The sequence below is a fragment of the Malaclemys terrapin genome, chromosome 7 (assembly GCF_027887155.1).
Source record: "Malaclemys terrapin pileata isolate rMalTer1 chromosome 7, rMalTer1.hap1, whole genome shotgun sequence".
Lineage (NCBI taxonomy): Eukaryota > Metazoa > Chordata > Testudines > Emydidae > Malaclemys > Malaclemys terrapin.
Window position 1 is genome coordinate 38,920,852 of NC_071511.1, and position 24,729 is coordinate 38,945,580.

Here is a 24,729-nt window from a genome sequence, read left to right on the forward strand (position 1 = left end):
TCAGAAGCATTACCAGGGAAGGTAAAGTTGATAGTCCAGATTACCTTCAGATTCCCCCGAAAGCCCCCAAAAGTGATTTTCTTAATCTAAAAGTCCATATGAGGTTTAGATCTGACCTATTGCAGTAGAGATGGATGTATCAATGGAGACTGTAAACATTGGTGAACACTGGTATTTAATTGTAAAGGGAAGAAGTTTGCAGCCCAATTTGTAAGGCATGCTTTATTACAGCAAATGGATATGCTATATAAATGTATCATTTCTTGAATTTGTATATACAACTCCTGTATACTGCAAATGAGATTTCCTGCTAAATCTCAGATGCTGTGATGAGGTGTATCCCCTGGGTTTACTGCTAGCTTATCTAGTTGAAAATTAACTTGTTTAGGATTGAAGTGTTATGATCCATGTGCCATGCAGGCATGCTCTTTTGTTCATTGCACCAAAATGACTTTAAAGGGCCAAATTTACACCAGTGTCAGCAAGAGCAGAATTTTTCTCTTAATGTTCACCAAGAGTAATTAGATTAATATATTTGACAGGCTTGATTCAGGCAACATTTTATATAATATAAATTTTGAAGTGTATTCAATAAATAATTTATATCATGAGTATTTGGCAAAAATGTGAACTGTAGTCCCAGAATTTAAAGACGCTGGCATAGGGAAGGAACAAAGCCTACATAGCACACACACAAAAAGTCAGTCATGCTTTGCATTGTAAGGTAATGTAAGTTCAGTGTTGAGTTGGCCTATCCTATTAAAAGAAATGCTTCTGAATAAAAGTTCTTTTTAAGACTGAAGTGGCTCAGCCTTTAGGCTTACCCAAGGTGAGTAAATTATCCTTTCTGTAGTGCATTTTTTCAACTGTTACTTTATTCCAGCATTTTTATTTTTAAACTGGATCCTAAACAGTTTCTTGGTTGAAAGACATGTCTTCTGAGTGATACTTGGCTTCTAACCACTCTTTCAGTTTGTCCTGAACATGCTGTGTGGCATGTGCCCCATTACTGAGTTAAAAACTTACCCTTAAGAGTTGTTTTAAAAGGGGATGCTTTTTTCCCTGTGTTCATTTTACCTTTTGTTCTTCCTGTAGGTGAAGCAGCTCTAAGAGGTGAGCCCAGAATGCAGTCTCTTCCAGTATCCTCTGCTCTAACCAACCATCGAACAGGCCCTCCTCCCATCAGCCCCAACAAGAGAAAGTTCAGCATGGACCAAGGGGATGATGAGCTAGACTGTGAAAATGAACATGTCTCTAAAATGAGTCGAATGTTCAACCCGCACCTGTAAGTTTTTCCTCTTTCAGCCTTTATTTCCTAGCCAAATAGAATCTAATACCACTGCTGTTCCTTTAATTACGTTTTTTTTTTTTTTTTAAATTTGCATGTTGAAAATTATAGTATACCTTGAATTTAGGGCCAAACTCTTTCTTTGTTCTTTACATCAAGGGAAGAAGGTCTGTATGACAATCAAGAGGATTATGTGGCACTTTAAAAACTGTTTTTATAGCCTCAGGTAGTAGGAATTATGTTGACTGTGTACCTCATAATATTTATATCAAGGTATAGCTTTTTTAAAATAATACCCTGTTCTTTTTAACCTGTTCCCTTCACATCCCATACCCTTAAGCTTTCTACCCTGGGGAGAAAAAAAGGTAAAAGTGCTTCACATTTTTCTAAGGCCAGGAGACTCTGAGCCCAGCTGCTCAGTAGATTCCACCGTGACAACTGGACAGGCTGCAGTTGTTGTTAGAAGTTATTTATATGATCATATTCAGACCCTGAGAGTGCATTTCATTAGGAGGTGAACCTTTCCATACAGGTAATATATGGAGAAGGTGTGTGTGTGTGTGTGTGTGAGTGAGTGAGTGAGTGAGTGAGTGAGTATCATCCAGGTGCCATTCATGCTGTGTTCTTGTTGTTGGGAACGATGTTCTGGTTGGCATGAGAATTCCTTTCATTCTTGCCTGGAGGAAGTGATCAGAGTACTTCAACAGTCAGAGGTAGCTTGATAACTGCATACTGTTCCCTGCTGCCTCAGCTGAAATGGCCCTCTGCATTCCTCACATTCCACTCGGCTTTGGACTGTTGTGTTCAGTCACAAGACCGGGACAGAGGTATTTATCCTCAAATAAATCACCATAGTGTTAGTCAGAGGCTGGGCCTGCAGTCTGCAGTCTTGGAATTTGTTACAAATCAGGAATCCAGCACCGACGTAATGCAAAACAGTGAATGCACACAAGTGGAGAAAGACTTCTCATTTGCAGCATGGCTTTTTTTCTCCCCCTTTTTTTTTTTTTTTTAAACTTAACTATTTACAGCCCTTCCTTACAAATGAGAATGCTAGCCTTGGAAAAAAACATGTACTTTGTTTCTGTGGCAATACAAAACATATATGGAGAATGTTTGACATTTTTGAATTATGATAAAAGAACAAGGAGTACTTGTGGCACCTTAGAGACTAACAAATTTATTTGAGCATAAGCTTTTGTGGGCTAAAACCCACTTATGCTCAAATTCGTTAGTCTCTAAGGTGCCACAAGTACTCGTTCTTTTTGCTGATACAGACTAACACGGCTACCACTCTGAAACCTGAATTATGATGTTATTTAGTGGAAAATTTTCAAACTGACATGGTGGAAATATAATAAAAAACTAGCAGTTATGTATATTGTGCCACTTTATACAGTGCAGGCCATAAAAAAGGTGGAGTTTGAACTGACACATTCACGTGCAGCCTAAATTGGCTTCAAAGCTAAAGCTCTGGAAACCAGAATGTAAAGTTAGTTCCTTCATGCAGTCCCATGGTTTAGATGGATCGTAAAGGCGACTGTACTTAGTCTTATTTTTCTGCATAGCACTTTTGTCCAGCAGCCTGATTCTTTCAGTGGCTTAGTGTAGGAAAGATGTCTCACCCTACAATAGTAAGGTATTATAATAATAAGGTCTGCCCTGTAGTCCCATGGCTTGAATCAAATAATATATTTTAACAAGATCCTCTAGTTCAGAGAGGAAAAAAATCCATCACCGCAAACACCGTACCCTCTTTCAATCTAAAATATTTCTAGCAGATAATATTTAATTCTTTGAACCAAATGTCACAAAACTTAGACATTTCAGATGTCTCTAATAAAAAAAAAATTAACAAACACTCCCTGAATTTTGCACTATAAACAAAAAAGTTACATTTCTCTAATGATTTCCAGATTTCCACTCTTTCTTTGTCTCTGGTTATGTTTGATCTTGAGTTAGCAATATAAATGCATTATATAATACTTTGTAAAAGGCTTAGACAAAGTTTTGACTTTAAAAAAATTAAGCATCTGCAGTAAAAGCTTGTTTTTGTTACTTTATCACTAAAGACATCATAGTATATTAGGGGAAAGAAGTGTTGTACTGAGCATTATTGGCAGTAACAGTTTACTGGCTTGGAGGGTCTGGAAAAGATAATTTGGCAGCATTTCATTTAGAAAAACAAATAATTCATGTTTAGCTGCTGTTGCTGCCAATATCATGTTATATGGAAACTCTGTCCTTTTGAAGACTAGATGGCAAGATTAATTGTCTTAAACATAGACAAGAAGATAGAGAAGAGGATTATAAAATTTCAGTTTTGCTCAGGCCTATTGGAACTAATCTAAAAGAAAAAGATGTAGGTTTTGGAATTAGGGAAAGTGATATATATTTTCTGTGCCACAAAATAGAAGACTGTTCCACTGCACCTAGTTGGTGTCAAACCCATATTTAAACCACAGACAATTGGTCTGATGTACTCCCAGGCTTCTGCCAGTGGAACCTGGGCTGCAGGTTCCTTGAAATGGCTAGTCTAAGTGTGTGCAGCTCTGTCCTGGGAGAAGGCCTGGCTAGGGCACCTGATGCATTAATTCAGCACATCCCCAAGGTATCCTGTGTGTAGAGCCCATGCTGTAAATATAAAGCTACCCTCCTATGGCAGAACCCCATGAGGATGGCTGATACACACACTGCCACCCACCACAAGGAAGACTCCCATTGGGCACAGCTGCCAGAGATGGTTCAAGGGGGGGTGCAGATTACACTCCCCTGCATCAACTGCAGACATTTCAACCACAGTGTATTTCTAAAGTACTTTAGATGGGCAGTCCGTTTTTGTAACCCTCGTCCAATCTTGTGTGTGTGTCTGTGTCGTTTGCTTGCTGAAATCATGAAGTAGGCATATATTCATCCTTGCCATGGGAGCATACCGTGGCAGTGAATGTGACTGAACCAGATTAGACCTGCAGCAGTACCATATATGTTATGAAGGGTAGAACTTTTGTTAGTAATTTGACTTTAGCCCTAAGTAGGAGTGCTGGTGCATCCCCCATCACTCGACATCAGATGGAACGTATCCATCTGAACACTTGGGGACTGTAGAAGTAGTTTGACAAAAACTCGAGGATGGCAGCAATTTGTTTTGGAATGGATCTGGACTCTGGAGATATGTTCTCCCTACTCACGTGTAACTCCCCATTTGCACTAAATAATACCCGTTGGTAGGTTTTTGATTATTGAATGGTATGTACAGGTATATTTATTTCAACATCTGGGATAGAGGGAATGAGTCAAAACGGCCTGGCAACTCTACTGTGTTCTATAAAATTTGTAATGGAATCCCTTTCCCCCAACAAAGATTTAATTTAACAAAGGTTGTAGTTTTCAGAGGAACTGATTTTCTGCTGCATGGGAAGTGAAACACGGCTGGGACCTTATAGATTCATAGATTCTAGGACTGGAAGGGATCTCGAGAGGTCATCGAGTCCAGTCCCCTGCCCGCATGGCAGGACCAAATACTGTCTAGACCATCCCTGATAGACATTTATCTAACCTACTCTTAAATATCTCCAGAGATGGAGATTCCACAACCTCCCTAGGCAATTTATTCCAGTGTTTAACCACCCTGACAGTTAGGAACTTTTTCCTAATGTCCAACCTAGTCCTCCCTTGCTACAGTTTAAGCCCGTTGCTTCTTGTTCTATCCTTAGAGGCTAAGGTGAACAAGTTTTCTCCCTCCTCCTTATGACACCCTTTTAGATACCTGAAAACTGCTATCACGTCCCCTCTGTCGTCTCTTTTCCAAACTAAACAAACCCAATTCTTTCAGCCTTCCTTCATAGGTCATGTTCTCAAGACCTTTAATCATTCTTGTTGCTCTTCGCTGGACCCTCTCCAATTTCTCCACATCTTTCTTGAAATGCGGTGCCCAGAACTGGACACAATACTCCAGCTGAGGCCTAACCAGAGCAGAGTAGAGCAGAAGAATGACTTCTCGTGTCTTGCTCACAACACACCGGTTAATACATCCCAGAATCATGTTTGCTTTTTTTGCAACAGCATCACAACCTTCCAGTTGAGTATTTAAAATTCAGTACGTGATATTCCAGAATGAAATGTCTGTCCTTCTTTTCAGCTTTGCAATGTATTGGATGTATTAGGACCATTATCTGCCACTTGCTTTATGATCTGGAATAAATCATACCTATTAACTTCTCCATATGCGACAGCTCCAAACTTTTTGTTATGCTTGTTTGGCTAAAATTAACTAGTAGGGGTGAAAGGGAAAAAAAGATTCCCTTCCACCAGTATCTTGCACCTTTTTCTATGAAATATGACAAGCTTGGAATCTTTTTTGTTTATTTTTCACACTTTCTACTCTTTAAATCTCTCTCTATCATGTTACTCCTAAAAGCATTTTCTAACATATTATGGGTATTAAAATCTTTGCTGGATTGAAAGGTGCTTCGTTTTCTAATAAAATTTAAAGAGCCACATCATTTTAAACCTAAAAGTGGAAAGTGCCACTGTTTTCTTATACTAAATCCCTGTGATTTGATAGAGAGTAATTAGGAAATTGATTTATGTACCTTACCATGGAGTGGCAGGGGAAGTATAACCTTCTTTATATTAGATTTTAAGGGAAAATTGGTTTATTGTTATGATTCCTTTTGCTTAATTTTAAATGTATCTGGCTGTTGTGATGCAAGTATAACACTAATGAGGTGTTGTACCTTTAAGTAAAGGTCTCAGGCCTGACCTGTGTTGTGTGGATTTCTTGTTTGTCAGGCTGGAGGCATTTTCTCATTTTCACAGTTCAGCTGAAAACAAAGGCCTCCTTATCCTTGCAGGGAGCTCTTAAGAGCTGACATCAGCCTTTTCCCAGCAGGCATCATTTCTGCCTTAAGAGTCCTTGCAGAGAGCTGGGAAGTCTGATAGCAATTTCTTTTCATGGCAATTTTTTTTTTTTTTTTGCCAGCTAACAAATCAAATGAGCAAATGCCCAGGGCACCAAGAGCCAAAGAGGTTGAAAAAAGTGACACTGGTCAGTTTTTTACTTCTCTGCCTTTTACTAGAAACTCTCATGTGCATAGTTCTTTGTATTTGCAGCATGAGGATTGTTGTGGCTGGCATACAGTGGGTAAAATCATTGCAGTGTAGTGACTGTAAAAGTGTTTTGCATCTTAGCAAACAGTAGGGACAAATCAGGATATTTTGTTGTAAAATGAAGGTGTTAATTGATATTGGTTTCTTTGGAAGGGTCATCTAGATTTCATTTTACTGGTAAAGTTGTACATGAGTCTTACCATCTTAAAATATATTGGAGAGACGAGACTGTTATTTTCTCTTTGCCTGTAGATTACTCCAGTTTAAAATTTAATATTTTTATTTTGGGACTTGACCATGATAAATACGTATAAAAATTAAACAGTTTCCCCCTCTTAGTCACAATTCATTCAGATGTGCAGCATTAGGATTGTTGTGAAAATGAACTTGCATATGAAAATGTCATAGTTCTATTGCAGCTGTTCAGCACAATTTTGAAGATTAATCTCTTACATAAGAATTGGCTTATCATAATAAGACCAAGCTCAGGTCTTCACACTTATATTCTGCATATAAAAATACCTTCTAAAATGTTAAGTTTGAAATCAAAGCAAGAAACTTCAGAGTGCAGGAGAAGAATTGAAGAATTGTCATACATGGTTCATACAGCTATCTTGGATTCCTGCACTGCAGTTTGCAAGATCCCATTGGTAATCCTGTGCATTTTCTCTTCTTTGTAGAGCCCTCAGTGGGAAATTACAGTGGTTTGCATATTTGCCTCCCTTTTCAACTGTTCTCAAAGCAAACTAGATTGAAGATGTCCTGATTTGCCCAGTCAGGTTACCTGGCAGTAGCTCAAAGCACGGAATTCAAGTGAGATTCTGAATTTTACAGGGCTAGGGCAGTGCTGGATCACCTGAAAGAAGGAAGTACCTCATGTTGCTCTCTAGCTATTCCTATTCCCTGCAGAAGAGAAGCATTGAGGGGATCCACAGAGAATCATGTCCATTGTCTGTTTGATGCAGATGGCATTGTAGCTCCAAGGGGCCGTTGGGAAAGAGTTAAAAAGCATTAAAATGGGATGAGGGAGGCATGGGGAGCCCTAACTTTAAACTCTGGGGTTTTGTTTGGTGTTTAAAAATATTTTTAGATTGTTATTTTAGGGTGATTAACCAGAACGTAAAAAAGCAATCCAGCGTCACCAGAATTTCCTTCCTAGTGTGGGGCTGCTTTTTGAAGTGTCTTAGAACCCAACGCAGCATTTTCAAAGGGATCCTCTCAGATCTAAAATTCTCCAGGCTCTCAATGGAACTGTTACAGCATAGGTCTTATTGATTAGAAATGGTTCAACCTTTTAAAGAGGCACCAATTTGTTCAAAAGACTACATGGGAGGAACAGGGCAATTTGAAACCTAACATGCTTCCTCTCACCTCACTTCTGCTGAATGCATGGAAAACCCATTAACCAGCTTTATTTTTCATGACTGCTAATGGCCTTTCAATCTCTCCCCAAAACTCTTCATCCCAAACTGCTGCCAAGAAATGCAGATTAACATTTAATGAATAAATAACAAGTCCACCTTAACTGTGGTATTGTGACTCTTAATAGCAAAAGGCCCAGCATGTGGTCTAACGTGTTTGATCAGTAATCAAATCACTACTGGAACCTCACAGAAGCCCAGGAAAGCATTTAAGAACATGCTTAAGTCCACCTGTATTTAGGAAATCAGTCAAGCATAGGCTTAAGTGCTTCCTGAGCAGGATGCTTTCCTAAATCGGGACCAGAATTTGGTCCACCTTCTGTCATGATTCAAAATCCTGATTGAGCCAGAGACTTGATCCTTTCAAACCTTGTCTGTGTACCACAAATCTTTACTCCCTGATACTATAGGCAATGATTAGTCAGTTTGAGTCTGTTCACTTATAAACAGAATGGGTTTGTTATCCAACTCCATAGGTTGCTTTTTATTTGGTGGTACTTTCCACCCCTGGAGTGCCTCCTGTGGGAAGAGCACAAAACATTGTCCAGACATTAGTGCTTTGTCCCACAACCGCCTGGTGAAGTAGGGAAGTAGTATTCCCATGGTACAGATGAGCAAACACAAATACAAAAAATAATTGACTTGCTTATGGTCACAGGGAAGTCTGTGGTAAGGTTGGGAATAGAACTCAGGGTCTTCTGGCTTCTAGCATTGGAGAAGTTCTCCCATATCTACATTGTGGTGAATTTTAGAGCCACCCATATACCAGAGCCTGATAGCTAACCAAGAGGCAAGGAAAGAACCAGTACACATTCAAAAACATACTCTAGATGTATATTATAAGCATATGAAAACACAAAGGTTTGCGTATTTGTTTCTCTTATTTTCATTTAACCATTTTCCCAGATGTTTCCTGCTGTTTGACAGATGTACCATTTACTAGAAGGTTGCACTCTTGAGAATTAGAATGTTATGGACACGGTTGCTATAGACAATGACTCTTTAAGGGCAAGATTTGGAATAAAAACTTACATTAACTTCTGGTTGAATAAGTAAATTTTTCTCCCCAGACTAAAAATGCTAGACTGGACAATCTCCTTTCATTTTCCTCTCATACTGTAATCTGCTACAAAAACATGCCAACCCGGCTTTAACTCATTCCTTCCAAATTACTAAGTGCTGACTTCCAACAAATGGTACTATTTCTTAGTGCTGAAAGGTGAAAGAAAAGTGTTGCTTTGGCTGTTTCTAAGAGTCTATGATCCATCTTTACAATTCCGATAACCACTTTCAAGCATTTCCAGCAATGAATGTCCCCCCGCCCCCTTTAGTACCTAATCTGAAACTGGATACTCAGAAATTAAGAGAGAAAATCAACATACACAGAGGGCAATTTAATCTATTACTTCTAGCACCACTAGTCTTATTTTTTGACGTTTCCAAAGAACATTAACTTTGGGAGGAAAGCTGAGATTTTTTTACATGTCTTATCTGGCCACCCTTTAGAAACCCGAGAGTCAGCTTCCTGAATAATAATGCCTTGAAGTCTGCTGTTTTGTTTCTTCAGAAGCCAGGAGGGTTCCTGCAGTGAACTTCACTAACGAACTTCCTATCCTTTGTATTCCTTTTAAAAAAAAAATGTAGAAACAAGTTTAAACAAACCTAATGCCTCGTAATAACAAAAACATGTGTGTCTTTTGTCTATGAAGCACATTTGTGTTGATGCATTTAATAATTATGCAAGAACTTAATTGTAAATAAATCCTCCAGTAATGTGTTAAACTTTCCCAAGAACTGTGTAGGGAATGTTTTATTTTCAACATGTGGGCAGACCTATGTACCTTGCACCACAGCTTTCCTGGGAGGACTCTTATTCTGACAAGGCTTCTGCCTGCCCAGCTTTTTTGTGCAGGAGACTGCTGCCAAGTTTGTGAGGCCCAAGGCTTTCTTGTGGGAGGACGCTGGGCTGTCTTCATGCTCTTTGGCAATGATTAAAGTGAGGTTAGTACCAAAAAACCCTTTCATTTTATTCCCTGATCCTTGCTTTTTCAAACCAGATGGCAACCCCATATTTTCAGCTGTAGTTAATTTAAGCCGTGAGGCAGCAAGTGCTCTGCAGAGGTAGAGAGTCAATTAGTTGCTCAGGAGGGCCAGAAGTGACTTCCTTCCCAACTGCACATCAGACCCATATTGCTAACACCGTAGTTTGCTTTACAGAGAGGCCAGGGCAGTAATTGCAGCGTTCAGTTGTTGATAACCAGTCCAGCTGGTGTTATAAGGGTTAATGTATACAGAGACCATTGTTTCGTTAATTAATTGGAAGTAACAGTTTCAGGTTAAGCCTGACATGTTAGTGCTATTCACAATTATCATGTGACAGTCTACAGACTGTAATCTTAAAGAGGTTGCTGATTTAGTAGTACACTGTGCTTTTCTTTTGAGCCATTAGTTTGCCAACATTTCCTCCAAAGGGTGTGGGTACGTTTTCAGTTTTTATCCTTAAAGAAAATTACAAGGGAAATAAAAGGACTTTGCAACAATTGAAGTCTAAAGGGTCTGACCTCAATTATTTGATCACTTTTCTCAGTGGAAATTTTGCTTGAATTCTGTTCTTTGTAGTTGCCTCAGTGCATAATAGTTTAGAGAGATACCAGCTCCCATACTACTTGATCGAAATTGAACCGTACTTTATATTTCCTACTGTGCTGTAAGTGAATTCTGCAATTTAGGGTCCTCTCATTCCCTCATGTAAATTATAGTTTCTAAAATGCAGTAGACATTATTATATGCATCGGAAACTTGCATTCCTGCATACCAAATTTGCTTATTATTCAGGAATAATGTTCAGGAATTGGATTACACTTGCCCGTTTCAACAGCTATTGAGTAGCTGTGTTTGCTTGCATTGGTTTGGGAGTTGAGTACAGAATACCTGTGATAAATAATGGGATATGTGTGATTAACTCTGTGTACCTTGATAAAAACTTTTCCTAAACTGTCTGGGGACAGTCTCAGAATGAGAAAACAGAGCACACATTAATGATTGCTTCAGGTATTCTTTAATGTGGCACAGATGTATGGTTACTGTTAGTAATGGAGGAATCAAATATTAAAGTGAAGTTAAAGTTAATTCATGTGTTCCTGCCACAATCCTGCCCTTGGAGTCATTGTCTATGAAACTGTGTCCATAGCCTGAATGTGTAAGCTGTATGTGCACAACTTATTACTTGTTTGTTTTACTATTAGTAGTGATAAGGCATGAAATTTCCTGAATCATATTGTCACAGGCTGCCAGTCAAAAACATTTTCAGCATTCATATGGATTATCATATTTTACTCAAAACTAAAATCCAAGCAATGAAAAGAAATTGATCACTTAATAAACACTTTTTGTTTTTGCTGGAGTTCTGCTATTCTGACCAAGAAGCTTATGAAACTCAGAGGTTTCTCTATTAAGACATTTGTTGTGGGGTTGAGACATCTTTTGCTACTATGCCATGTGAGCACTAAACACAGAATACTCTGCCAGTGTGGCTACTGCAGGTATGAGTATGGTGACCAATTTGCTTTCTTTTTTAATATTTACTTACATCGTTGCTGTGGAGAGTCTTACAAAATCCAGACAAAGCCTTTTTGTGTTACTGAATGTTTCCATAGCCCTTCAGTAATTCAGTTTTCACTTGCAGTCACATTTAACACTTAGCCTAGTATATGAGGTAAATAAGAATCTTTTACTCTCATGTTTGGTTCTGTATCAGTGTGATCCATATAGTCTTTCAGTTTCTAGTTTTGGAATAAATGTGTGGTCTTAATATTGAACAGATTTTATCACATTTTAGGAAAAGCTTATTCTTTATTTTATGAGATGGCCAGAGAGAGCTCATAGGCTACAGAAACAGTTGCTTTTAAAAATACATTTTAGTATATAGCTTGTTCTTTTAGGACTATCTTTTAAATCTCTGTCCATAAGGCATGCATACTTTCTGAGCTATCTCTTGTTCACACCAACTACTGCTACTCGCACATCTGGTGAATAGAGATTGTACCTGCTAAGAAGTGGATAGTTCAGAGCTATTTTTCTGTGTTGTAAGAACTGTCAGTTTTAGGTGGAGATAAGAATCGCTATAATCTACCGCCAATAAATTGTGCACAGTTTTACCAGATTTAGTACTTCAAAGGCAGTTAGTGGCCATGGTTTTCCTACACCTGCTTTTCTATTCATGATCAAGTTCTTGTTTAATAAATTTGCCAAATCCTGTTTGTTGTTACCTTTTGACCTTCCATAATATATGTTTCCACAAAGATTGGGACAAAAAAGGGCTTAGTCCCGCAGTGTTTTACCTGCTTAACGACTGAATAAACTCCCATAGACTTTAAAAGGCATTCTGTCAGCTAAGGCGGTGGGCCCATAAACTGATTAGAGCAAGCTCACTATCTCCGTGCATTACATTTTTATAAGTGGTTGTGTAAGGGTTAACAATGGATGTATTTGAGAAATTTTAGATCAAACTAGCATAACTAAGGCTATGTCTACACTAGCGAGCTTACAGTGGCGCAGCTGTACCAATGCAAGATTGCTTATGTAGCTGCTCTATGTTGATGGGAGAGAGCTCTCCCATAAATATAATTAAACGTCCTCCAATGAGCGGAGGTAGCTATGTCAGCGGGAGAGTGTCTCCCACCGAAATAGCGCTGTCCACACCGGCGCTTCTGTCAGTGTAACTTTTATATTGGTATGGGCTGATTTTTTTCACACCCCTGAGTGACATAAGTTATACTGACAAAAGTGCTACTGTAGACATAGCCTAAGAAAATATTAATGAGAGAAATAATCAGTTCTTCTTCGAGTGCTTGCTCATATCCATTCCATTAGGTGTGTGCGCGCCGCGTGCACGATCGTTGGAAGATTTTCTACCCTAGCAACACCGGCGGGTCGGCTGTGGAGCCCCCTAGAGTGGCGCCTTCATGGCGCTGAATATATACCCCAGCCGACCCGGCGCCCCCTCAGTTCCTTCTTACCGCCCCTGACGGTCGTTGGAACTGTGGAGCGCTGCTTAGCTGTTCTCCACTCTCCCTAGCTTAGTTTGTTGTATCACAGTTATAGTTATAGTTATAGTTATAGTGTTTATAGTTAAATAGTTAAATAGTTTAAAAGTTGTTCTAGTTGTTCTAAGTAGTTCAGGGGATTAAGGGGGTCGTCTCCCCCTTTCTCCCCCGGCCGCGGGGCCGGGCTCATGCCCAACGCTCCCGGCTTCAAGCAGTGCGCCTCCTGCGCTAAGCCTATGCCCACGAGCGACCCGCACGACTCCTGTCTGAAGTGCCTGGGAGAGTCCCATCAAACAGACAAGTGCAAGATCTGTAAGGCCTTCAGACCAAGGACCAAGAAGGAGCGGGACTTTCGGCTCCGGCAACTCCTGATGGAGGCGGCACTTAGTCCGGACGCTCCATCTACAAGTCAGGCCCCGGCACCTAGCACCTCGGTGCGCAGTGCCCCGGCGGCACCGGCTATGACGACCACGCGAGTGGTGTCAGACAAGCCTCCCCGGCACCGGACCTCGTCGGCACCGCAAACAGTGCCTCGGCGCCGGTCATTATCCCCGGGGCATAAAAAAGCCCATAAGACGGGGACATCCGTGCCGAAGACGCCGGCTCCCCCAGTGCCGGGGGTAGAGCCGCGTCCGCCGGTGGAGCACCGGAAACAGGTGCCTCCAGCACCGTCGACTCCGGCGCCGAGGCCGTTGAGTCCGGTGCAGATAGCGTCTCCACCGAGACCGGCGGTGATACAGTGCCTCCCGTCGACTCCAGAGACCTTCGCGGCGGCGAGAGACTTAATAGCTCTCACGGAGCCGGCACCGCCTCAACCACCGGCACCGACTGCACCGTTGACTCGCCCGGTCCAGTCGAGGGGGAAACCTGCCTTGATGCGCCCTCCATCGCAAGGGCTGGAACCTCGGCACCGATCCAGGTCCCGAAGCAGGTCCCCACGCCGCTCGCAGTCCCGGCACCGAATATCGCCTCGGCACCGGTCGTACTCGCGGCCAAGATCTTCTTCGCGGCACCGCTCTACGTCTCGGCACCGCTATGATCGTCGGCACCGATCAACGTCGAGACGTAGTTCTCGGCACCGCTACGGTCGACGCTCGACGTCGAGAGGCCGCTCCTGGCACCGGGCATACTCCAGGTCCTCGTCGAGGTCCAGATCCGACTCCCGGCACCGACGAGGTCATCGGCACCGGTCGCGGTCCCGGCACCGATCGCTGGCACCGCGTAGAGATAGATTATCTCCGGACCGGCACCGTGCGGCACCGCAGCCAATCGGAATCGTCTCGACGCTCTCGGCACCGCCGTGGCCATCGAGATCGGAGTCCCACTCCTCGGAGGACCTCTCGAGATCGGCATACCCCCCTCAGGGGCAAGCCGAGGAACAGGACTTGGGCCATTGGCAGGAGATGGCAGAGGACCATTCTCATGGCCCATCTCACTGGTCGTTTTGGACCCCGTGGGCGTACCATCAGGCGCAAGGGGCTCCAATTGCTTCGACCTCTCGCTCCGGTCACTCCATCAGAGGGGCCCCGGAGTCTACCATTTTCTACCTCCGCCAGGGGGCATGGAGGCTTCTGTGTCCGCACCACCTGACGCCCTGGACCCAGGCGCAGGTGATGCTCCAGCCCAGGAACAGAGAGACCAGGACCAGCCCTTGGATCTTGTTCCACCGGAGGCATCTTCCTCTTCTTCTCCGGATGAGGCAGTGGCGGGCACATCGTGCACAGGCCCACCTCCAATAGATCTTCGGGCTCACCAGGATCTTCTGCGCAGGATGGCCCGTAATATGGACCTGCAGGCGGAGGAGATAGTGGAGGTGCACGACCCGATCGTGAATATCCTTGGAGCGGATGCCCCATCGAGGGTAGCGTTACCCCTGATCCGCACGATACAAATCAATGCGGATACGATATGGCAAACTCCTGCCTCTATCCCACCCACAGCGAGAGGGGTGGAAAGGAAGTACTTTGTCCCATCTAAGGACTATGGGTACTTGTATACCCACCCCCAACCATGTTCACTGGTGGTGGAATCAGTGAACGCACGAGAGCGCCACGGCCAGCAGGCTGCAGCGCCTAAATCAAAAGAGGCTAAGCGGCTCGATTTGTTTGGCCGTAAGGTATACTCAGCCGGAGGGCTACAACTTAGAGCGGCAAACCAACAGGCGCTACTGAGCCGCTACAATTTCAACTCCTGGAACTCTATGGGAAAGTTTAAGGAGTTGATTCCCCAAGAGTCCAGGGAAGAGTTTGGGGCCATGGTAGAGGAGGGCAAGAAGGTGGCTCGGACCTCCTTGCAGGCCTCCTTGGACATAGCAGACTCAGCTGCGAGGACCCTGGCTTCGGGTATCGCTATGCGCAGGATCTCCTGGCTTCAGGTTTCGGGTTTGCCTCCGGAGCTGCAGCAAACCCTACAGGATCTGCCCTTTGAGGGACATGGATTGTTCTCGGACAAGACGGACTCTCGTCTGCAGAGCCTCAAGGACTCGAGAACAATCATGCGCTCCCTGGGGATGCATGTTGTGGGCCCTCAGCGCAGACCATTTAGGCCGCAGCCTCAGCGCTTCTACCCCCCCCCCCGCCTCGTCAGAGACAAGACTCGGCCCGGAGGCGAGGGCGAGGTGGTAGGAGAAGATGGGCTGGCCCTCAACCCGGTCAGAACCAGGGGCCACCAAGACCACCTTCAGGTCCTAGACAGAACTTTTGAAGGTGCGGTCGAGGACGGCGCCCCAGTCATCCCCCAGGATCCAGCCCCCTCCTTTCGGGATCGTCTCTCCCACTTCCACCGCGCTTGGTCCCTTATAACTTCGGACTGTTGGGTCCTCCGCACGGTGGAGAGGGGATACGCTATCCAGTTTTCTTCTATCCCCCCCTCCCACCCCCCTTCCCCGTCCCTCTTCAGGGACCCTTCTCACGAGCAACTTCTTATACAGGAGGTTTCTACGCTCCTGGCCATGGGGGCCATAGAGGAGGTTCCGATAGAGTTAAGGGGCAGGGGATTTTATTCCCGTTACTTCCTGATCCCCAAGTCCAAAGGAGGTCTGCGGCCCATCTTGGACTTGCGCGGACTCAACAAATTCGTAGTAAAGTTGAAGTTCCGCATGGTCTCTCTGGGGGCCATTATCCCTTCCCTCGATCCTGGAGACTGGTTCGCCGCCCTCGACATGAAAGACGCATACTTTCACATCTCAATTTACCCACCTCACAGACGCTTCCTGCGATTCGTGGTAAACGCGGTGCACTACCAATTTGCAGTCCTTCCCTTCGGCCTATCCTCGGCCCCAAGAGTGTTCACGAAATGTATGGCTGTCGTGGCAGCGTACCTTCGTCGGCAAGGGATACAGGTGTTCCCGTACCTAGACGACTGGCTGGTACGCGGTCGCACCAAGGAGCAAGTTCAAGCTCACGTCCACATAATAGTGCACACATTCAACGAGTTGGGCATCCTACTCAACAAGGACAAATCCACTCTAGAACCTACCCAGAGAATAGAATTCATAGGCGCAGTTCTAGACTCCAGACGTGCACAAGCCATCCTGCCAGACAACCGATTTGGCACCATCACGAGCCTCATTCAAGGGCTCCAGGCGTTCCCAACTACCACGGTGAGGTCGTGCCTTACCCTGCTGGGTCACATGGCTTCCTGCACGTACGTAACCAGGCATGCCAGACTTCGGCTTCGCCCACTCCAGACCTGGGTGTCGTCAATATATCGACCACATCGGGACAGCCTGAACATGGTGGTCACGGTCCCGATCTCGGTCCTGACCTCCCTCACCTGGTGGCTAGATCACAATGTGGTCTGCGAGGGGATGCCATTTCACGCCCCACAACCCTCTCTGCACCTGGTCACAGACGCTTCATCTCTGGGTTGGGGCGCCCATCTCAACGAACACCATACCCAGGGCCTGTGGACTGCACCCCAGCTAGCCCTGCACATCAATGTTCGGGAACTGATGGCGGTGCGCCTGGCGTGCCAGGCATTTCTCAACCTCCTACGTGGCCGATGTGTGTTAGTTCTCATCGACAACACCACGGCCATGTTTTACATCAACAAGCAAGGAGGAGCACGTTCGTCAATTCTATGCCAAGAGGCCATTCGCCTGTGGGACTTCTGCATCGCCCACTCAATCCATCTCACGGCATCGTTCCTCCCTGGAGTCCAGAACACTCTAGCGGACCGACTCAGCAGGTCCTTCCAGACACACGAGTGGTCTATCCGTCCGGACGTCATACATTCCATCTTCCAGAAGTGGGGGTTTCCCCAGATAGACCTGTTTGCATCTCGAGACAACAGGAAGTGCCACGTGTTCTGCTCCCTACAAGGTCGAGCTCCGGGCTCCCTCTCGGATGCGTTTCTCCTTCCCTGGAAAGACCACCTGTTTTATGCCTTCCCTCCGTTTCCTCTGGTCCACAAGGTACTGCTCAAATTGCACAGAGACCAGGCACAGGTAATTCTGGTCGCTCCAGCGTGGCCGAGACAACATTGGTACACCACACTGTTGGAACTCTCGGTTCAGACACCGATCCCGCTTCCGTTGTGTCCGGATCTCATCTCTCAGGACCACGGCCGGCTGCGTCACCCCGACCTGCAATCACTCCACCTCACGGCGTGGCTGCTCCATGGTTCACCCAGGCAGAGCAGCAATGCTCGCACTCTGTCCAACAGATTCTGCTGAGCAGTAGGAAGCCCTCAACACGCACCACGTACATGGCCAAGTGGAAGCGGTTCTCCTGTTGGTGCGAACAACGAGCCATGTCCCCGTTGCAGGCACCCATTCCTCTCATTTTGGAATATCTCCTCTCCCTAAAACAGCAGGGGTTGGCGATATCTTCAATTAGAGTTCACCTGGCCGCTATATCGGCCTTTCACCCAGGGGAACTCGCGTCCTCGGTATTCTCTAACCCGATGGTCGTTAGATTCCTCAAGGGCTTAGACCGGATGTACCCACAACAACGTCAGCCCGTTCAGACGTGGGACCTCAACCTGGTTCTCTCCAAGCTCACAGGTCCTCCATTCGAGCCACTGGCCACCTGTTCACTTCTGTACCTATCCTGGAAGACAGCCTTCCTCGTAGCCATCACCTCAGCAAGGCGTGTTTCTGAACTCAGGGCGCTTACATCTGAGCCCCCTTACACAGTTTTTCACAAGGATAAAGTGCAGCTTCGTCCACATCCTGCCTTTCTCCCTAAGGTGGTTTCTCCTTTTCATATCAACCAGGACATCTTTCTCCCGGTCTTTCATCCCAAACCACATGCCACTCGCCAGGATCAACGTTTGCATTCCCTGGACGTACGAAGGGCCCTGGCCTTCTATATTGACCGCACAAAGCACTTTAGAAAGACGACGCAACTCTTCGTTGCAGTGGCCGACCGAATGAAAGGCTCACCGGTCTCCTCACAACGCCTATCCTCCTGGATTACGTCTTGCATCCGGACTTGCTATGACCTGGCAGGTGTCTCAGCACCGCACCTCACCGCTCACTCCACGAGGGCCCAGGCTTCCTCGACGGCTTTCCTGGCACAAGTTCCGATCCAGGACATTTGCAGAGCAGCGGTTTGGTCATCAGTCCACACATTTACAGCTCACTATGCACTAGTGCAGCAGTCCAGAGACGATGCTGCTTTCGGATCAGCGGTTTTGCACACAGCAATGTCTCACTCCGACCCCACCACCTAAGTTGGGCTTGGGAGTCACCTAATGGAATGGATATGAGCAAGCACTCGAAGAAGAAAAGACGGTTACTCACCGTTGTAACTGTTGTTCTTCGAGATGTGTTGCTCATATCCATTCCAAACCCGCCCCCCGTCCCCACTGTCGGAGTAGCCGGCAAGAAGGAACTGAGGGGGCGCCGGGTCGGCTGGGGTATATATTCAGCGCCATGAAGGCGCCACTCTAGGGGGCTCCACAGCCGACCCGCCGGTGTTGCTAGGGTAGAAAATCTTCCGACGATCATGCACGCGGCGCGCACACACCTAATGGAATGGATATGAGCAACACATCTCGAAGAACAACAGTTACAACGGTGAGTAACCGTCTTTTTTTGGTGTCCATTAACAGCATTGTACAGAATTCCACTCTCCAGCTTCATCAATAGCAGCTTACCACACCAGGGTTCCCAGCACCTCTAGAACGGATTAACATACCTCCTGTCTTGGCAATGTGGAGCTCAAACTCATGCAGCTAATTTTACTGCAGTCAGATACAGCACTGCCGTGTGTATTTTATATGTAAACTTGCTTCCTTGGATTGGCCAACAGTTTTCTCTGTGTGATCATAAGGTGTTTTACAGTAATTTCCAGTGACTCGGGGTAAAATATTTGTTGCATGAGCCAAGAGTAAGACTTCAAAAGGATTTTAACATGGCTGAATTATGAAAGACTGCCCATAGTCCAGTTCATGACTGGTAGTATGCAAGAGAAAATACCTGCTCAAGGTATTTGTGAAGCATTGCATTTGTGTACAGATGAATCATTTTACAGCTGTTACTGGGGAACAATCCAGTACCCCTCAGAGCTTCTAACTGCTGTTCTGCCTCTCGTTACTCTTCCTGCGTGCCACTTGCACATTCAGATTTTCTTCCCTTGTAGAGTTAGACAAACACCTGTCAGGGATGGTCTAGATAATACTTAGTCCTGCCATGAGTGGAGGGGACTGGAGTAGATGAACTCTCGAGGTCCCTTCCAGCCCTACGATTCATGTGATAACTAGAAATTTCAGGCAAAACTTCATCCCCATCCTTCTTTATAATACTTTGCCCTTCTTTGGTCATTCTTGCCAAGCCATCCAGAGCACTTTATAGATATTAATGAATTAAACCTCACTACATACCTAAGAGGCTGGTATAATTTTATATATGAAGAAACTGAGGCACAGAGCGAGTAAGTGACTTGCCCATTGGGAGGACATTCTGTTGAGCACCTTCATACATGCACTAGTCTGGCATGGGCTCAGGAAGCCATCACTTGAGCACAACCATCCTGGCAGCTGGTGCCCTGCCTCTAAACTTGTGTTGTCTCAGGCAGGGCACTAATTGTTGAGTGCCTCCAACAGCATCTGTTCAGAAGTCTATGGCAACTGGATATTAATGGTGATTGTTGTATCGTTTGTCTCTGAGCTCAAAATGGAACCATGTTCTCTTGGCTCTCGGTCCGCTCGGTCTGCTCCAGTAACTTCATGTCTATGCTACTGCCTCCAGTACTTACTTTGATTTTGACCAGAAGAATTCTGTTTCAATATATGTAATATTAACTACCTTTTAAAAATAGCGCTTCTGTAGTATTCAAACATGAATGCAGCTGATGTGTCTTTTGTAAAGACAGAGTATTTAGCTTCCTTTCTCTTCAGATGTTTGTTTTATTTACCTCTGATGCTTTTGAAATGTTCAGCCCTTCTGCCCTCTGTTTTTTGCACTTTCCACACTGCAGAAAATCTTGCTTTGTACATTTTTCTAGTTTACTGCACACACTCGGGGCAAACTGCAGGTGCTGCCATCCTTCGAACAATAGCTTAAAGCAGTGGAGAGGACGCAGAACCAGACCAAATTTTAGCTTTTTTTCCAGAAATAGGCCCTCAATTACAGACCATTTCACAGCAAATTAGGATAAGGAAACTACTTGTGTAATGTCTCAGGATAAATGACCAGGAAGTGTTTCTCTTCATTGTGGTTGGCCAGAAATTAGCAGAAGATTCTTCAAGGCTTAAGATTAATTCTCCTGGCTCAGAGAGATGAAAGTCATGGCCAATTGTTGACTTCCATCTGGATGCAGTCTAAGTAACAGGTTTATGGGTATGGGTACTCTACTGGAGAGGTGCTACATTTCAGGAAGCCATCTGCAACTGTCACAATGACCTATTCTATTCAGACACTTTTCCTCATTGATGTGATGATACTGAAATGCCATGCGATGGTACCATTCATGGTTAAGGAAGTGATCAAGATTCAAACCATAGCTGCTTTTTGGTCCCCTTAATTGGTGGAAAGAGGGCAGGACACCCCTACAACATCAAATTCTATCCAAGGCCTAAAACTAAATCCTCTTGCAAACTCTTCTGTTACCTTTAGAATGAGTAGACTGGGAGCTTCCTTTCAAGATAGACTCTCTGTCAAGATAGACTTTTTAATTGCAGTTACTTCAGCAAACCTGGTAGCGCTCATCATTTCTGAAGCTCTTTCCAAATTAATTTTGGCGTAATACTGTAATGTTATGGTGTGTGGATATGTGTATGTCCTAGAGAATCTCTAGCCACGCTCTACAAGAATCAACAGAAAGCAAAATAATGTAATCAACTAGTGAGACATAGTGCTTTACTTACTGTATATGGGAATGTTAGTACATGTAGCAAAGCATCCATTTAAAACCTTTGTCAATCTATCAGCATTTACTGAAGGGGATCAGGCCCAAAAGAAACAATATTTCTTGTTTGGAGTTGGGATCCAGGATTGTCTCTCTTGATTTATTGTACCTTAGATTTGTATTTCAGCTTCTGTGCATTCTGCATTTCTTACATACTTTCTTTATTAATAGTAACTCATCACAAATAGGTAGCTCCTCATTCCTCCTGAAAGTGTTTTCTTATGGCACAGATTGCCATCATTTGAAAATCTCTCTACTGTTTTTTTACAACTCATGGTAATCTCTCCTGTTTTTCCTGTGAAATTATTCCCAAAGGAGATTAGGTTTGCATCTAAGTATCCAATCGGACATCATAATTTCAAACAGCTAATGAGCTGTTTGTTTCAATGAATAGATAAGAATAACCTGAAATAGCCACTGCATTACAGGATGTCTAAGTAATATGAAAATGCATGACAGAAAACACATTCACGTCTCAGTATTTTCACACTCCATATTTACATAGAGATGCACTGTTCACTAAAATGACATCCAATGGCAACAACACAGGAAAAAGTGTTAAGTACAAGTAATAGAGGGTAGAAACCATAAAATTCTGATACAGTAAAAAGGACACATCCATCTTCAACAAACTTTCATTAATCCTTACCTCATCTTTTTTGTATTCCATATTTTGTTTTTGGCTCAGTTCACTAATGTAATGGTCAAATCTCCAAAGTGAATTTGAGATTCAAGATAGGAAAAATCTGATTGGCAGTCTAAGATAATCAAAGTTCTAGTCTGGAAAAGTAACATTTAATTATTGACTGCTGGACAAACTTCTAGCCAGCCCCTAAAAATCCTAGGTGCCTTTTATTGAGTGGTGTTTCCAGCTACAAATGAAAATGAGACACCTGTCTCTTTCCTTATAAACGGTTTTGAATTGGAGAAGAAATGGAAAATTTGCTGGCTACAGTTAAAGTCCATCTTAGTATCCATTTGAGCCACAAACTGCACTTCTGGAAGAGTACACCAGCATAAACTCACTCTCCGAAAATGTGGCAAGAGGCACAACTGCCACAGTGGTGCTACAAGAAAATGGTTGTGGAAGATCAGTAGTTAAGTTTTGGGTTGGCTGCATTGGGCAGTATAGAACAGGATTTGCAGATTTTCCCCAAGGGAAGAATGTACAACAAAAATTACATGGTTCGCTAACAAAATAAAATGAGACAATCTATCCCCTTCTCCAAAAACCAATCTGATGTTCAGATTCTGTGGGGTAGTGATCCTTTCAAAAAAACCACAAATTCGTAGACTGCTGTAAATTGCCTGCATTTTAGGGTTGACTACTAAGCTGTGAAATGAAATAACAGGGAAGAATAAAGATATTTAGAATTAAGGGGAAAAAAATCTTTGCAGCGTGATAGGGAAAACAGGAATGTGTATGGGCACTAGCCATTCAAAGTAGACCTGGCTGTATTTTTATATTCAGGCACAAAGAATGTTTGTTTGTTTATATTAGCTGATTGTAGTGGTATTTCTGATAATTAAGTTGCACTTTAAATGCCAACCTATCTCATTTTTCTTTTAATTAAAGGCTCTTAATTAGCGAGGAGCTATGTTACACTTCCCCCCTGTCCCCTAGTTTTATTCATTAGTGAAATGGCATTGAGGTGCTCCTTTCCTCACCTGCAAAAAGAAGAACAGGAGTACTTGTGGCACCTTAGAGACTAACAAATTTATTAGAGCATAAGCTTTCGTGGACTACAGCCCACTTCTTCGGATGCATATAGAATGGAACATATATTGAGGAGATATATATACACACATACAGAGAGCATAAACAGGTGGGAGTTGTCTTACCAACTCTGAGAGGCCAATTAATTAAGAGAAAAAAAACTTTTGAAGTGATAATCAAGCTAGCCGAGTACAGACAGTTTGATAAGAAGTGTGAGAGTACTTACAAGGGGAGATAGAGTCAATGTTTGTAATGGCTCAGCCATTCCCAGTCCTTATTCAAACCGGAGTTGATTGTGTCTAGTTTGCATATCAATTCTAGCTCTGCAGTCTCTCTTTGGAGTCTGTTTTTGAAGTTTTTCTGTTGTAATATAGCCACCCGCAGGTCTGTCACTGAATGACCAGACAGGTTAAAGTGTTCTCCCACTGGTTTTTGAGTATTTTGATTCCTGATGTCAGATTTGTGTCCATTAATTCTTTTGCGTAGAGACTGTCCGGTTTGGCCAATGTACATGGCAGAGGGGCATTGCTGGCACATGATGGCATATATCACATTGGTAGATGTGCAGGTGAACGAGCCCCTGATGGTATGGCTGATGTGATTAGGTCCTATGATGATGTCACTTGACATCATCTACACTACAAAAAAAAGGATTCTGCATGGACTCCTCCGGACGGTCGAAACAACAGACTGGATTTCTACATAGATTGCTTCCGTCGACGTGCAAAGGCTGAAATTGTGGAAAAGCAACATCACTTGCCACATAACCTCAGCCATGCTGAACACAACGCCATCTACAGCCTCAGAAACAACCCTGACATCATAATCAAAAAGGCTGACAAAGGAGGTGCTGTCGTCATCATGAATAAATTGGAATATGACCAGGAGGCTGCTAGACAGCTCTCTAACACCACATTCTACAGGCCATTATCCTCTGATCCCACTGAGGATTACCTAAAGAAACTACACCATCTGCTAAAAAAACTCCCTGACAAAGCACAGGAACAAATCCGTACAGACACATGCCTAGAACCCCGACCAGGGGTATTCTATTTGCTACCCAAGATCCATAAACCTGGATATCCTGGACGCCCCATCATCTCAGGCATTGGCACCCTAACATCAGGCTTGTCTGGTTATGTAGACTCTGTCCTAAGACCCTACGCTACCAGCACTCCCAGCTATCTTCGAGACACCACTGACTTCCTGAGGAAACTACAATCCATCGGTGATCTTCCAGAAAACACCATCCTGGCCACTATGGACGTAGAAGCCCTCTACACCAATATTCCACACAAAGATGGACTACAAGCTATCAGGAACAGTATCCCTGATAATGTCACAGCTAACCTGGTGGCTGAACTTTGTGATTTTGTCCTCACCCACAACTATTTCACATTTGGGGACAATATATACCTTCAAGTCAGCGGCACTGCTATGGGTACCCGCATGGCCCCACAATATGCCAACATTTTTATGGCTGACTTAGAACAACGCTTCCTTAGCTCTCGTCCCCTAACGCCCCTACTCTACTTGCGCTACATTGATGACATCTTCATCATCTGGACCCATGGAAAAGAAGCCCTTGAGGAATTTCACCATGATTTCAATAATTTCCATCCCACCATCAACCTCAGCCTAGATCAATCCACACAAGCGGTCCATTTCCTGGACACTACTGTGCTAATAAGCGATGGTCACATCAATACCACCCTATACCGGAAACCTACTGACCGCTACACTTACCTACATGCCTCCAGCTTCCATCCAGGACACACCACACGATCCATTGTCT

The 24,729-nt window shown here is 44.0% G+C and overlaps 1 protein-coding gene across 4 annotated transcripts in view; it reads left to right on the forward strand.

Annotated features, from left to right (window-relative positions):
• The window catches only part of VGLL4 (vestigial like family member 4), a 154,380-nt gene that overhangs the window by 108,062 nt on the left and 21,589 nt on the right, over nucleotides 1-24,729 (forward strand). For 3 of the 4 annotated variants that reach the window (XM_054035840.1, XM_054035841.1, XM_054035839.1), the window contains one exon: nucleotides 1,096-1,285. In XM_054035840.1, the coding sequence (XP_053891815.1) occupies nucleotides 1,096-1,285 (190 nt within the window). Of the gene's footprint in view, nucleotides 1-1,095; nucleotides 1,286-9,755; nucleotides 9,820-24,729 lie in introns of those variants that run through there. The other variant, XM_054035842.1, reaches the window with a different exon arrangement.